Source organism: Puma concolor, chromosome E2 (assembly GCF_028749965.1).
Source record: "Puma concolor isolate L17-30 chromosome E2, mPumCon1.1.hap2, whole genome shotgun sequence".
Lineage (NCBI taxonomy): Eukaryota > Metazoa > Chordata > Mammalia > Carnivora > Felidae > Puma > Puma concolor.
This window is the reverse complement of record NC_141681.1, coordinates 36,609,145-36,621,979: the sequence shown is the minus strand read 5'-3', so window position 1 is coordinate 36,621,979 and position 12,835 is coordinate 36,609,145. Positions and strand designations below refer to the sequence as shown.

General features: G+C 36.0%; 1 protein-coding gene across 6 annotated transcripts in view; it reads left to right on the top strand.

Annotated features, from left to right (window-relative positions):
- The window catches only part of PHKB (phosphorylase kinase regulatory subunit beta), a 265,138-nt gene that overhangs the window by 230,927 nt on the left and 21,376 nt on the right, over positions 1–12,835 (top strand). For 5 of the 6 annotated variants that reach the window (XM_025920805.2, XM_086689519.1, XM_086689520.1 and 2 more), the window contains 4 exons: positions 1,322–1,403; positions 3,300–3,357; positions 5,947–6,037; positions 8,852–9,054. In XM_025920805.2, the coding sequence (XP_025776590.1) occupies positions 1,322–1,403; positions 3,300–3,357; positions 5,947–6,037; positions 8,852–9,054 (434 nt within the window). Of the gene's footprint in view, positions 1–1,321; positions 1,404–3,299; positions 3,358–4,687; positions 4,779–5,946; positions 6,038–8,851; positions 9,055–12,835 lie in introns of all 6 variants that reach the window. The other variant, XM_025920806.2, reaches the window with a different exon arrangement.

Here is a 12,835-nt window from a genome sequence, read left to right as displayed (position 1 = left end):
ATAAATGTGCCTGGGTAGATGGCCTCTCTATATTAGGGGTAGTAATGAGAGAGATTGTTCTCATTGTTAAGACATTAGCATGGATGTCTTTTTTTTTTTTTGTAATTTTTTTTTTTTCAACGTTTATTTATTTTTGGGACAGAGAGAGACAGAGCATGAACGGGGGAGGGGCAGAGAGAGAGGGAGACACAGAATCGGAAACAGGCTCCAGGCTCTGAGCCATCAGCCCAGAGCCCGACGCGGGGCTCGAACTCACGGACCGCGAGATCATGACCTGGATGAAGTCGGACGCTTAACCGACTGCGCCACCCAGGTGCCCCAGCATGGATGTCTTAAACATGCTTAAGGAGTAGGGATAAATTGGTTTGCCTTGGGTATGAAGGTATTGTATGAGCCATTAAAGAAGTTATGTCAGGAATAATTCCCTTTGGGATCTCCAGACTTCTCTTTTAGTACACTTCCCTTCTTTTTCCCAACTTAGATCTCCTCTCCTGCCCTAGTGTTTAGGTCTTAATGTTTGCTGTAAGTCTCTCCAGTCACTGTGGAAAGCAATCCTATGACCACATCCATGTGAATATTATGTTACCAACTTAATTTTTACCTTCCCTAAGATTATTTGCATTTTAAAAGAGGTAGTGTGAGAGTGGAGTATAGTAGTTATTCGAGGAAATGAAATTCTAATGATAGAACTAAAATACTATGACATCTTGTTGGGCTATACCACAAATTTGAGCATGTAGGTTAAATATATATCTTTCCAGACATTATTAGTCCTTGTTATTGATTGACATTATCTATAGATCTCCATTACCATGAGTATGATATGGTAGGCATAAAACACATAGCATGGTGTCATAATACATATAAAGCACTCTATATATGTCGTCTTCTTTTATCCATCTCCTCATATAGGTTGATAGCAACATGGTCTCTCACTTATGAATAAGCAATGTACAAAAGGGAATGGTTGAATGGCATGGCCAAATTTCTCAGAGAGTGACAGAATCAAGTATTAATCAAGTATTAGTGCTTGTAGACATTTTCTATCCCTTGCTTATCTTATTTACTGGAAAATTTGATTATTAAATCTACCACATGAGGAAGCCAACTTGTCTACTCTCTGTCTCCAAGACACCTTAGATAAATAGTTGTGTAATGTCATCTGATGCTTGGTAATATATCAGTAACAATTGATCTGGCAGATCTGGCAGATCAGTAACAATTCCATGGCAGATTTCCTCTCTGCATCATGTGGTTACATTTCTGTGGTAAATTTTGTACCCATTTTATTCCAGTTACTCACAGTGATTTGTATTTTTAGGACTGCAGTTGTCTGGCTAGCCAAGTCATCCTGCTGGGTATACTGCTCAAAAGAGAAGGCCCCAACTTCATCACCAAGGAAGGTAAATATACATGCCTAACAGAAAATTTTTAAATAATGAGATCTCTCTATTCTTGGGTATATATCAAATATACCTTTTGAATAGATACTAAAATGTTATGTTATTTTATCCTCCATTAAATGCTTTTTTTTAACCTTTAAATGGAAAATGTTTATTCATACCCCCTAGAGTAGAATAGACTGATGTATGAACTCCTAAATTGCTTTCATGCAGTGATGCTTGATTGTTTCTCTGATTGTCTGAATGGTGTTAGGGCCTCATTCTGCCTGTGACTGTTAACCTTTGATGACTTCTTTCATAGTTGTTTATTGACAGTTTCTGTTTCCAGTTTTAGTTTCTGTTTGTTTTTAAGAATAATATTGAATCATTAAAGCTATAAAAATTAGCTCCTTCATGGTCTGCAGCAGCCATTTGAAATGGAACATGATATTTAATAGAACTGTGCTCTAAACATTGTTAACAAAAATAAATCATTTCTAATCATGTCCATTCTGCATTAAGGATGTAACCCAATTATCCCTGAAACCCACACTTGTATGTTGAGTCACTCTAAGGGAGTCTTGAATTCTATATCATGATCTGCTTCTGTCATTTTATTATATAGAATAATATAGAATACATTCCAAGATACTCAAAGGTTTTGGCTCATCTGAAATTCCTCTGTTAAAGGGGCATGTTGATTTGGTTAGGATTAGAAACTGAGTCAGTGTTCTGAACAACAATGTAATTAATAAGACTTATAGTTTTGGTAGTAAACAAACATAATTGTGTATTCAGATAAGGTCTACTTAGTTTTTACATTATTGTAGCTAAGAGATAAACTTCTTGAATAGTATATATGTCAACTGAATAGTCCTAATTTTCTTAACTGAGTAAAGGCAGAAAAACTTTCAACAAATTTCAGACAGAAGACTTCATGTTTTTAATTAGTCTTGAAACTATAAGCAGAATCACAGTTATATTGAGGACATTGATTGAAATTCATACTTTAACTAAAACAATAGGATTTTTAAAAGGCAAACATTTTATTAGGAAACTAGAATTCAGAATGGCTATTTTAGTAGTGCTTTAAAATAAAACAAAGTTTATATAAAATTGTTTATAATGAAAATGCTGAGAGAATTATTTTTTAAACTATTTTTATAAGCAGGAATAATACTCATATTTTGCTTAGATATTTGAAAGATTGAGTTTTAAATCTATAAAATCTTTTACATTGAAAATCATAAGCATCTACAGAATCTGAATATAATTTTATCCAATTTGTTATAAAGCTATAAAAAATATATTCATGGTAAAATGATAAAGATCTTGTTCTCTATCCTTGTTTTCTTTTTGCTACTCTCTCCTGTCACCATGATTAATTTATTGTTGACAAGCCAGTCATGAGGCCAGACCACATGTAAATTGCCAAAGAATGAAGTCCAGTGGTGTCTTTTGGACTAGTATATATTGGAAGGATCATACACATAACAGAGTCTCTATAAAAGTTTTCTGAAACACGTAAATGAAGAATCATATATATTCAGAGTCTATAGTATTTGTGCAATTTGCTGCATTCTGTTTATTTTCTTTAGTAAATTAAAATAACTTATTTTTAATTGTTAAAAATTTAGATTGCATATTAATTAAGAAGACAATAAATTTCAAGAAATAAAGTACTCACCAGAATCATATACTCAAAGTAAATACTAACAAGTGCTGGGACATTCACACTATATATTTGGGTTACATATTTAAATATGTCAAGTAGTTCAGAATACTAATGGATGTGCATGTATTAACTCTAGTGGAATAAAAATGAAATTCAAGAGTAATATTTTTAAGGAGAATAAATGTTATGCATTTAATTAAAAGGTTTTTTTTTCAACAAAGACTTTATTATCTAATGTCTAGGAACCGTTTCTGATCACATTGAGAGAGTCTATAGAAGAGCTGGCAGCAAAAAGCTTTGGTTCGTATTAGTGTCCTTGTCATTATGTTTTATTTTTTGTGTTGTCATGTTTAAAGGCATAAAGGTAATAGACCAATCCTAAAGACGGTTATTTATCCAAATTTTTACCTTTTTTAATTTTAGACAGAAAAAGAGTGTGAGCGAGGGAGAGGGGCACAGGGAGAGAGAGAGAAACCTAAGCAGGCTCCACGCTGAGTGCAGAGCCCAACGTGGGGCTTGATCCCACGACCCTGAGATCATCACCTGAGCCGAAATCAAGAGTCAGACATTCAATTGACTGAGCCACCCAGGCGCCCCAAATTTTTACTTTTAAACTCCAAGGTTATGGCCATGATTCTGTCTACTTTCTAAGGACCTGCCTACATTCCATTGTATCATGGCTCTCCCAAAATATTAAAAATAACGTCTGGGAATAAAGACCTCCATAGGAATAGAAACTAGAGAGCATATTCACTGGAGTGATATGCTAATGAGTCTTTCCTACACCACACCTGCTCTGTCCCAGCAATGTGCTTTAGGTTCTACTTTGTATTCAGGAAATCTATTCTGTGATCATAGAAGGCCATGAAAAGAGACCAATGGTTCATTTAATCATAAGCAAAAATAATAGAAGGCTGTTCTCTTACCACTTAAGTTAGAATGAATCCCAGTGATTACAGTTGCTTCATGTAAAATAACTAATATGTTCTGCAAAAGTAGTCTCCCAAGGACTGAAAAAAAAATTAGGTAAGTTGAGATAAAATTGTTTTAATTCACAGTGGGGGTAGGTATGCCTAAATGCATAGCCCTCTGTATTTGGAAGCAATTGTAGCCATTTTACTAGAAGAATCTAACATTTTGAAAGTAAGAGTACATGTATTTTTTAAACAACCCATTATTATCTCATTTTGAAAAAAAAAAAGATCTCAAGCAATGTGATAAGAAACTCTCATAACCTCAATAAGCCTCAAATTTCTAATCGCTAAGGGGATTTGAAGAAACAATTTCTTAGCAGTATTTCAACTCTATGATTTATAGTAAATATATTATTCCAACCCAGAAGAAATAAGATAATAATCCTCTCACTAAATCTCAAACTTTCACTGTAAATTCTCAGCACAGTAAGGCATATAAGCCAATAGATGTTTCTTTAAGCCAGTAAGTTTCAAATGTGGTCTATAGTCTTATTTTTTGCTAAGCAGACTTGTTTTTGCTTTATGTTATTATACTTGGATTGTAGATAAAGCATTAACTAGCACATATTTAGAGTGCTGTTATGTTTAAAAGAACAAATGCCTGTAAGTTTATTTACTGTATTTTCCCTTTTATGGCTTTCCACTGACACATCCAGGTTGGCGGTACGCTATGGGGCTGCCTTTACCCAGAAATTTTCTTCCTCTATAGCCCCACACATTACTACTTTTCTGGTACATGGGAAACAGGTAACACACACAGAATGTGGAAAAACTCAAGCTGCTTGAAACGTGTGGGCTTATTTGCATTCTGAGGGTTAAGTATGTCTTTTGGTCTTCAAGTGTGTGGGCGAAAGCTTCTCTAAAAGTAGGAAGTGTTTGTTTCACTAACTTTATCAGTTATTGACTTAATTTTCTACTCATCCATCTATGTTGAGATTAAAGAATATAAATGCTTTTTATAGGACAGCATCCATGGATATCCTGAAATACAGGAAAACAGTTTTAAACCTATATTTTCATTTTATTTTTTTCATCTAGAAGTTCCACATGAATTTTACTTTTGAGGGAAAAAATGTCTTATATATTGCATGTGCCATGCATTAAAAAAATCTGTTCTCTCTACAGTCTGAGACTTTTCCAGAAATGTAAAAATAACAGTGTGAATTCCGTCCTCCAACATTCTGGCTTTATCAGGAAAAAAATGCTGGTATTTCATTGTGTCACTTCCTAAAATTGAGTACTAAGAGAGTCCCCAATCCAGGGATTTGGTTATCTAGGCACCAAAAGAAACATGATTTAAAGTGGTTATAGGAATAGATGACATTTACCAGTGACATACTTAATAATGAATTTTTTTTTTAATTTTTTTTTTCAACGTTTATTTATTTTTGGGACAGAGAGAGACAGAGCATGAACGGGGGAGGGGCAGAGAGAGAGGGAGACACAGAATCGGAAACAGGCTCCAGGCTCTGAGCCATCAGCCCAGAGCCCGACGCGGGGCTCGAACTCACAGAGTGCGAGATCGTGACCTGGCTGAAGTCGGACGCTTAACCGACTGCGCCACCCAGGAGCCCCAATAATGAATTTTTTAATGCAAAGTCAGAATACTCACTTAATTCCTCCTCCTACTCCTCATCAAAGGCATGGTTAGGCCCCCTTTTTCTTTTTTTTTAAATTGATAATGGCATGAACAGTGCTGGTAACAGAGGTGAGGATGAGGAATCCCTCCCTAATTCTGGATGGTCTGCAGTCTGGGAGACTTCAGCTGTTAGGTCCAGGGTCGGCTAAGCATTTCCTCCAAATTATTATGTGAGGACCTAACTGCACATTTTTCAGTCTCTTCCATCAGGGACCCCATTCATTCATCATCTTTTAGATTTGTCAACCTCTGGCGTGCTCTCTTCTTTGCCCCCAGGTCGGTTGTGCGCTGTGCAGCAAGTCTTTTAAGTAAAGTAGTGGACAGCCTGGCCCCATCCATTACTAATGTTTTAGTGCAGGGAAAACAGGTAAGTATCTGATTTTCAGACTGTCACTTGGTCACAATCACAAGTTTCTGGATAGGACTCTTGCTTTTAAATCTAGCAAGCCTCAGTGTCCTAGGCCTCTCAACCATATTAACAATGGCTCAGGCATTTCTACAGAAGGCTCCTTCCCCAAGCAAAACCTGGTCTTAAAAATGCACAGTTACTAAGTAGACCACTCCTTTTTCCTGCTGTACCTTAGAGCTGTGATTTTCAGTTCCTGTGTTTAGATCAGTGAAGATGCTGACCCAGAAAATGGATTAATCCCTACTGAGGTACTCCAGACAGGTTTAGGATAGGCAGGGCAAAGACAGGTGAATAGTGAAGGGCACATTTTTCCTTCTACTCCACATGAGAGTTTTCTCACCCTTAGAAATGCACTGACTCCCCAGATCCTTAACCTTTTGAGCCACGTCTCCCTGTAGCTCCTCCACTCCCACAAGGGACAGCTCCTTCTCACAGAACCATCGCAGAACCAGCAGCCCTTCTCTCCACTGGGTTCTCAAAACAGGCCTATGACACTTCTCACAGTCTGCCCTGGATTCCAGTTCATTTCAATGTGTGTCTCTCTACCCCAGGGTAGGCTGTGAACCCCTGGAAGTCAGGGCCCAGGTCTGGTCCTGTCCCAGCATGGGGTCTGGCTTGGAGTAGGCACTTGATGCATGTGGCTTGAATTGAGCCTGTGCACGTGGGTATGCAGTGTGGAATGTGGCTGCTCATTTCTTGTTTTGTTTTCTATAAGCTCTAATTACCTGGCTGAACCACCATTTGGTTGGAATGAAAACCTGTTTGCTTTTTTTCTCTTCTTTGGGAATGTGTGTGCTTTATTGTGTTTTCCTGACAGTTAACCTAAGGGTATAATAAGCTTTAATAATATGAAATACTTGTAACCTTCTTTAATAGAATCAGCCCATTGCTTACATTTCAGGGCTCTTAATTCATTGAAATTATATCATCTTGACATCCAGCTTGAAATGTTAGAATAGTAAGTTATTTTATCCTGTAGCATTTAATAACAATGACAAAGCAATAATGGTAATTAAAACCCTTAAGAAAAAGTTAAATCACTTTCATGTATATTATTATCTCTATTTTCTCCAAATTATTAAGAGGTAGAATTTTCATCCTCATTTGTCAGCTACATAGACCAAGGTACAGGAAGTACGTTATCCAGTGCCCTTCCTCACCACGGTCCTCACCTCCAGCCATAGTCTCATACTGTTGCCCTGGACTGAACCACCTCTGAAAGAAAGTAAATGGGCTTTGGGAAGCTACTTTTCCTTGGATTTTAGGTCCCTGTAGTATATTTGAAAATACAGTTAATTCTACTGTCTATGAATAGATGAGAGGGTTTTGGAGGTCTTTGTCGTCTCCAAATGGCACCTGACACTTGGAGAAGGGTAGGTTAGTCATGTCCATTCTTTGCATTATATAGAGGGGCTTGCAGCTTGTGATCCTGAGACTCTGCTCCCCATATCCCAGAAGCCTTGGAACCTGTCCTGAGGCTGTGGCTGGACCATTGCCCATCAGACCATCACATGTCCCAGGGAAATAGTCACTTAAGAGCTGAGTAAGCCTGGGAGGCTGATAGTTCAGGTGCATGAAGTCCATTCACTGACCGCATCTTACCCCTTTACAAAAAAGAAATGAGAATGGAGCGTTCAAAGTTTGCATTCGCTGATTCATGAAATGCTGAAAGTTAATACTGTTTAAACAAAGCACTTTCAGATCACCTCAAGCTCTCCGGAATGAAATAGTGGTTTAGTCATCAATGCTTCCAGAGGCAGTAATGTGCCTTCTATTTGTTTTCTTCTTTACACACTGACATTTTAATAAAAGTAATCGCACTTGGACTAACTGGTTGGTACCACTTGTGATATAATAAACCAGCAGTTCTCAGTTTTCACTCCATCACAGAGTTGAGGCAAAAGACCCCATGTTCTGCTCTCTCCCCTCATCTCTGAAAATACAAGGGCCCTTTGATAAGCTCTTCATTTTCCTGCCTCTTATAATCGTGCACTGTCCATGGAAGAGAGAAGGAGAAGGGTAATGAGGGGGAAGGCAGACTCTTCTGGGAGACAATATGCCAAGGAGAGAGGAGAGAGAGAAACCCATTATTCCTCTTGCCAGCTTCAGCAGCACTCTCTGCTTTGAGTATTTGTTGTCATTTCCCTCTGTGCTTTCTCATTTCCTAGGCCTGTGGGCAGCCTCATTTATCCCTCTCCACAGGTGAGAGATACATCAACAAGTATTTTAATACTCACTAGGTGCCTAACACTATGCCAAGAAAAGTGGGGGCTACACTAGAACCATATGACGTTGCATCTGCCTTTGAAAAGGTTATAGTGGCGTTAAAGAGCAAAAGTTCCACATGAGAAACTATAAAAGAAGTGAAAAATATACTCTCAAATACTAAATTGTATAGACTGTGCAGTAAAGTAAAACTATCCAATGTATTTTGGTTTCTCTGGGGAGTTTCTAGTACTAAAGTCATTCAGAATAATTTTCTCTTAATAGTTATTTATATTCCTTCCCTGCTTTTATCCACTCACCTTCACTCCCCTAACTGGGACCCTTACCTGCCCTCATATTTTAGACCAGACTGTGAACCATCATGAACTCCAGTGGGAGTCACGCTTTGAAAGCCATTTTAATAAATAGCAGGAACAGTTATTCTACCTAATTCCCTAGCTCGCATAGAGTAATTTCAGCCTGCCAGTCATCCTGAGCCTTGATTTTTTTTTTCTTTTATCTTTTAGTAGCTAGGAAGTTTTTGCAATAAAATTCTGCCACTTATAGGTAACTCTGGGTGCCTTTGGGCATGAAGAAGAGGTTATCTCTAATCCTTTGTCTCCAAGAGTGATTAAGAACATCATCTATTACAAGTGTAATACCCATGATGAGAGGGAGGCGGTCATTCAGCAAGAACTGGTCATCCATATTGGCTGGATCATCTCCAATAACCCTGAGTTATTCAGTGGCATGCTGAAAATACGAATTGGGTGAGTAAAGTGCTTTGTGTTTGCGTAAACAGAATTGTTCAAGGTGTCCTCCAACAGACTTGGCCTACCCCAGGCCTGATGCGTATCTAGGAAAGCACATCTTTCTCTGAAGTAATAGAGGCAACATCTGGTGGTTTGAAGAAATAAATACATATGAACTGAAAGAATCTTCCTGTTTTTTTAACTCCCATGTTAGACATAACGACGTAACTGTTCTCTGGAAAATCAAGCTCCAGGGATTTAAACAGCTACATCATGTTTTAAAAAGAAAACAACAACAAAACATAAGCATAATACTTGTAAAACTTTCTATAAATAAAATGGATAAGGCTTAAGAGAAGAATGATTTTCAGTAAAATTGGGTGTGAGGAAGATATACACTCAGGAAAAATTTTGTTCTTTTAACAATATTCTGCTGCATCCATTTTCTACCAGAATCTAATTTTTAATTATTAAAATCATAAATGTTCTGTTTGGAGGAGAAATTAAAAGTAAGGATCTGACAACCTTGAATCCTCTTAATCAAGAATTTTATGAGGCAGTGCGGTAGGGCCAGTTGACGAGGCTTCAGCATTCAGAATTGAGTGTGGGTCCTGGCCACCACTTACCACTTTAGTGACCTGAGATAAATGATGCTGAGCCTCTCTAGCCTCACTTTCATACCAGGCTCATTGTTTTATGTGAGATGAAATGAGAGAATATGTTTTAAAACACTACCACAACCAAATAAAGTATAAATGCTTTTATTTAACATATTTTTATTGTAACATACATGAATATATTGTAATTGTAAGAATCAAACAATACTGCACATATAGAGTAATCTAATATATGGCCAATTGAGGGATGTTCTTTAAGTGTTTAAAAAGAATATATAGTCTGTCAGACACAAATATATGTGAGTGTGTGTGAGTATGAATAAGTGTATCACTTCCTAATTATATAAATGTATCGTTAGTATCTTTACTATTTCTATCCTACTTGATTTTTGGTGAAACATATTAATTTCTCATTTTAGTTATGGATTTATCTCCTCCTTGCATTTTTATCAGTTTTGTTTTGTATATTTTAAAGGGTTTTTTTTGTTTGTTTGTGGGACTTTATAATTTTAAAAATATATCTTCCCTTGTGCCATTTATTTTCTACTTGAATTCTTTTAAAAATATTTTAATTTCAAACATCTACAAAAGTATAGAGACTAGTAATAAAATCTTATGTGCCCATACTTTTACTCAGTTTCAACAATATCATCCTATGCCCTACTTATGACCCACCCTACCAACACCCCCTCTAGGTTAAAACAAATCCATCATACCATTCAATCTGTAAATACTTGAGTGTGCATAACAAATTATTTTTTGACTGATATTACTGCCATACCTGCTTTCTTTTTCTGTCATTATTAGCTTAGTATACTGTCTTCTATCTTTTTACCTTTAATGTTCTTTTTTCATTTAGTATAGATATATCTTTTATATTCAGGATTTATGCTGTATTTATTTCTAATTCAATCTTAGATTATCTTTTCATTTGTGCCTTTCATTTCGTTTCATTTGTGCCATTTCTTCTCTATTTTGACTTACTCATTCCTATTTTTTTTCTGTTTACCATTACAACTAAGGTTTTAGTTTTGCACATGAGTATGAAGCACTTTATGAGAAATGATTACCTAGTTTTTCCTTCAAAAAATTACATATAAAAAAACTAGTTGCTTATTTGGCAGGATCTGCCTACCTCTTGTTTCAACAATTCTCATTCTAGGAATTTAGACCTGTTTTACAGGACTCTTCATTCCAACAGTGTTTGAAAGAGTGAAACATTGGGAACAAGCTGCATATCCATCACTAGCAAATTGTTTAAATAAATTGTGATAGCCATGTAATAAAATGCCGTGCAGCCATTACAAGTAACAAGAGAAAGCCTATACTGACATTTATAAATGTCCAAGATAAATTAAGTGAAACAGTAAGTAAGTTGCAAATGTATTGTTCCATTTTTTAATAAAAGAGAAATAATAATACTGCACATATATGTATATATGGGGAAATATCTGAAAAATGGAAATAAAATTAGTGTCTGTTATATTCTCTAGATTTCTACTTTTAAGTTATATTTTTCAGTTTTATTTGAAGTTTTTTATTTGAGATTATTATTTTTAAACTTTTTGCCTGATTTCAGTTATAACATATTTCAGGTGAATTTCCCAATCTTTGGTCCCCTTTCTTTTGATATCAAGAAGTGAGTTTACTCAGCATAGAACTTGACCTTAATTTTTATCTCTTAAAATTGTTCTTTTCAAAGATTTAGAGGTATTACAAATAAATTATAAAGACTTTGAGTCATACCCTGATTTGTTCGGTGTGTTTGCTCTAGTATTTTTAACTCCAACCTCTTGACTACATATAAAGATACAGAAATGAGTCTTTCATGTATGTTGTCTGTGTGTTGTCGGTAAATGAAAGGAAATGTGATTCTCTGTATCCATACAAGGTATTAAAAGTACTCTATTGTCCCAGACTCAGGCATTGCTCTGAAGCTGAGAAGCAAAGGTTATAACTCTTCCAAAGCACATTCTTTGTAATAAATGTTCTATTCAGGAAAGCCTCTTTAAGTGATAGTCATCCTGGCAGAGGTCTAAACAAAGCCTTGGAGTAAAAGTTAACGGTTTCCCAAGGTTTTACTTCCAGTGCTGTGTTTTTCAGCCTTTAGTGCTTTTCCTTTACTGCTTATTCAGCATTTTAGGCTAATTTATTTTCTTCCAAAAACCCATTGGAATTTCCTTTCTTGAATTCAAATCTGACCTGAAGCTTCTTTCTCTTCATGGAAATGAAATATGTTTAATTTATTCTAAAAATAGTTTTCTTCCTGGTTTTGTTTTTGTTTTTGTTTGTTTTTGGGTTTTTTTGGTATCTGCTACTCTATATGTTTAGTGCCTTCCATGAGAAATAACATACTCTTTTTTCCTTAAACTGTGTCACCCAAAATAAAAATGTCAGGACAGCAGCATGTGACTTAGTATTTAATGATAGCAGAAAACCTCCTAATGAAGATTTGCCATGAAACTTTAATTATTCATTGTCTTGAAACTCATCCTGGAATTAATTATGGCATTATATTTCCATTTTGAGTATTAATAGTGTCCCTGCCTAACTCATTAATGTGTATTTCCCTCTCACGTGGGACTCACAGGGTCAGCCCTAAATACTGGTACATTTTCAGTTGGAGAGAAGTCTGTTTTTTCAAAAACGTGTAATTTATTTGAGAAATTTACTTCTGCTGAGGATTTGGACCACATCTTACCTTCCTGTATGTATCAGGTCTAGCTCAGAGGTCTAGCTCAATAAAATTTGAGCATTGTTTAATATATAGGTTATAAGCAGATTCAGATAACAGATTCAGATAGACAGTGATGGGGATTTTAGGAAAAATAAAAGATAGCATATCTCTGTGCTTATTAGATAAAGAAATAAAGGACTCTTTTACTTTTGATAAATACCCTTGATTTGTACAACTTGTGTCCTTCAGGATATTACCAAGTTAAATAGGGCTTTGTTAAATGAAAATGCAGTCATACATGTAGAAGGTAGGATATAGCACTTTTCACCATCATTTATTAGTTGAGTGGTAGAGTTAATCACATCAGAGTATGGTATGAGTTGCCTTATAATGGTACCTCTCTAAACAGCATTCCCAATAAGGATCTAAGGGGACACCCATATAAATAACAAACATGTGGTTAGTGCACTCAGAAGTTCACTGTGATAAACTATTTCCTCCTCTT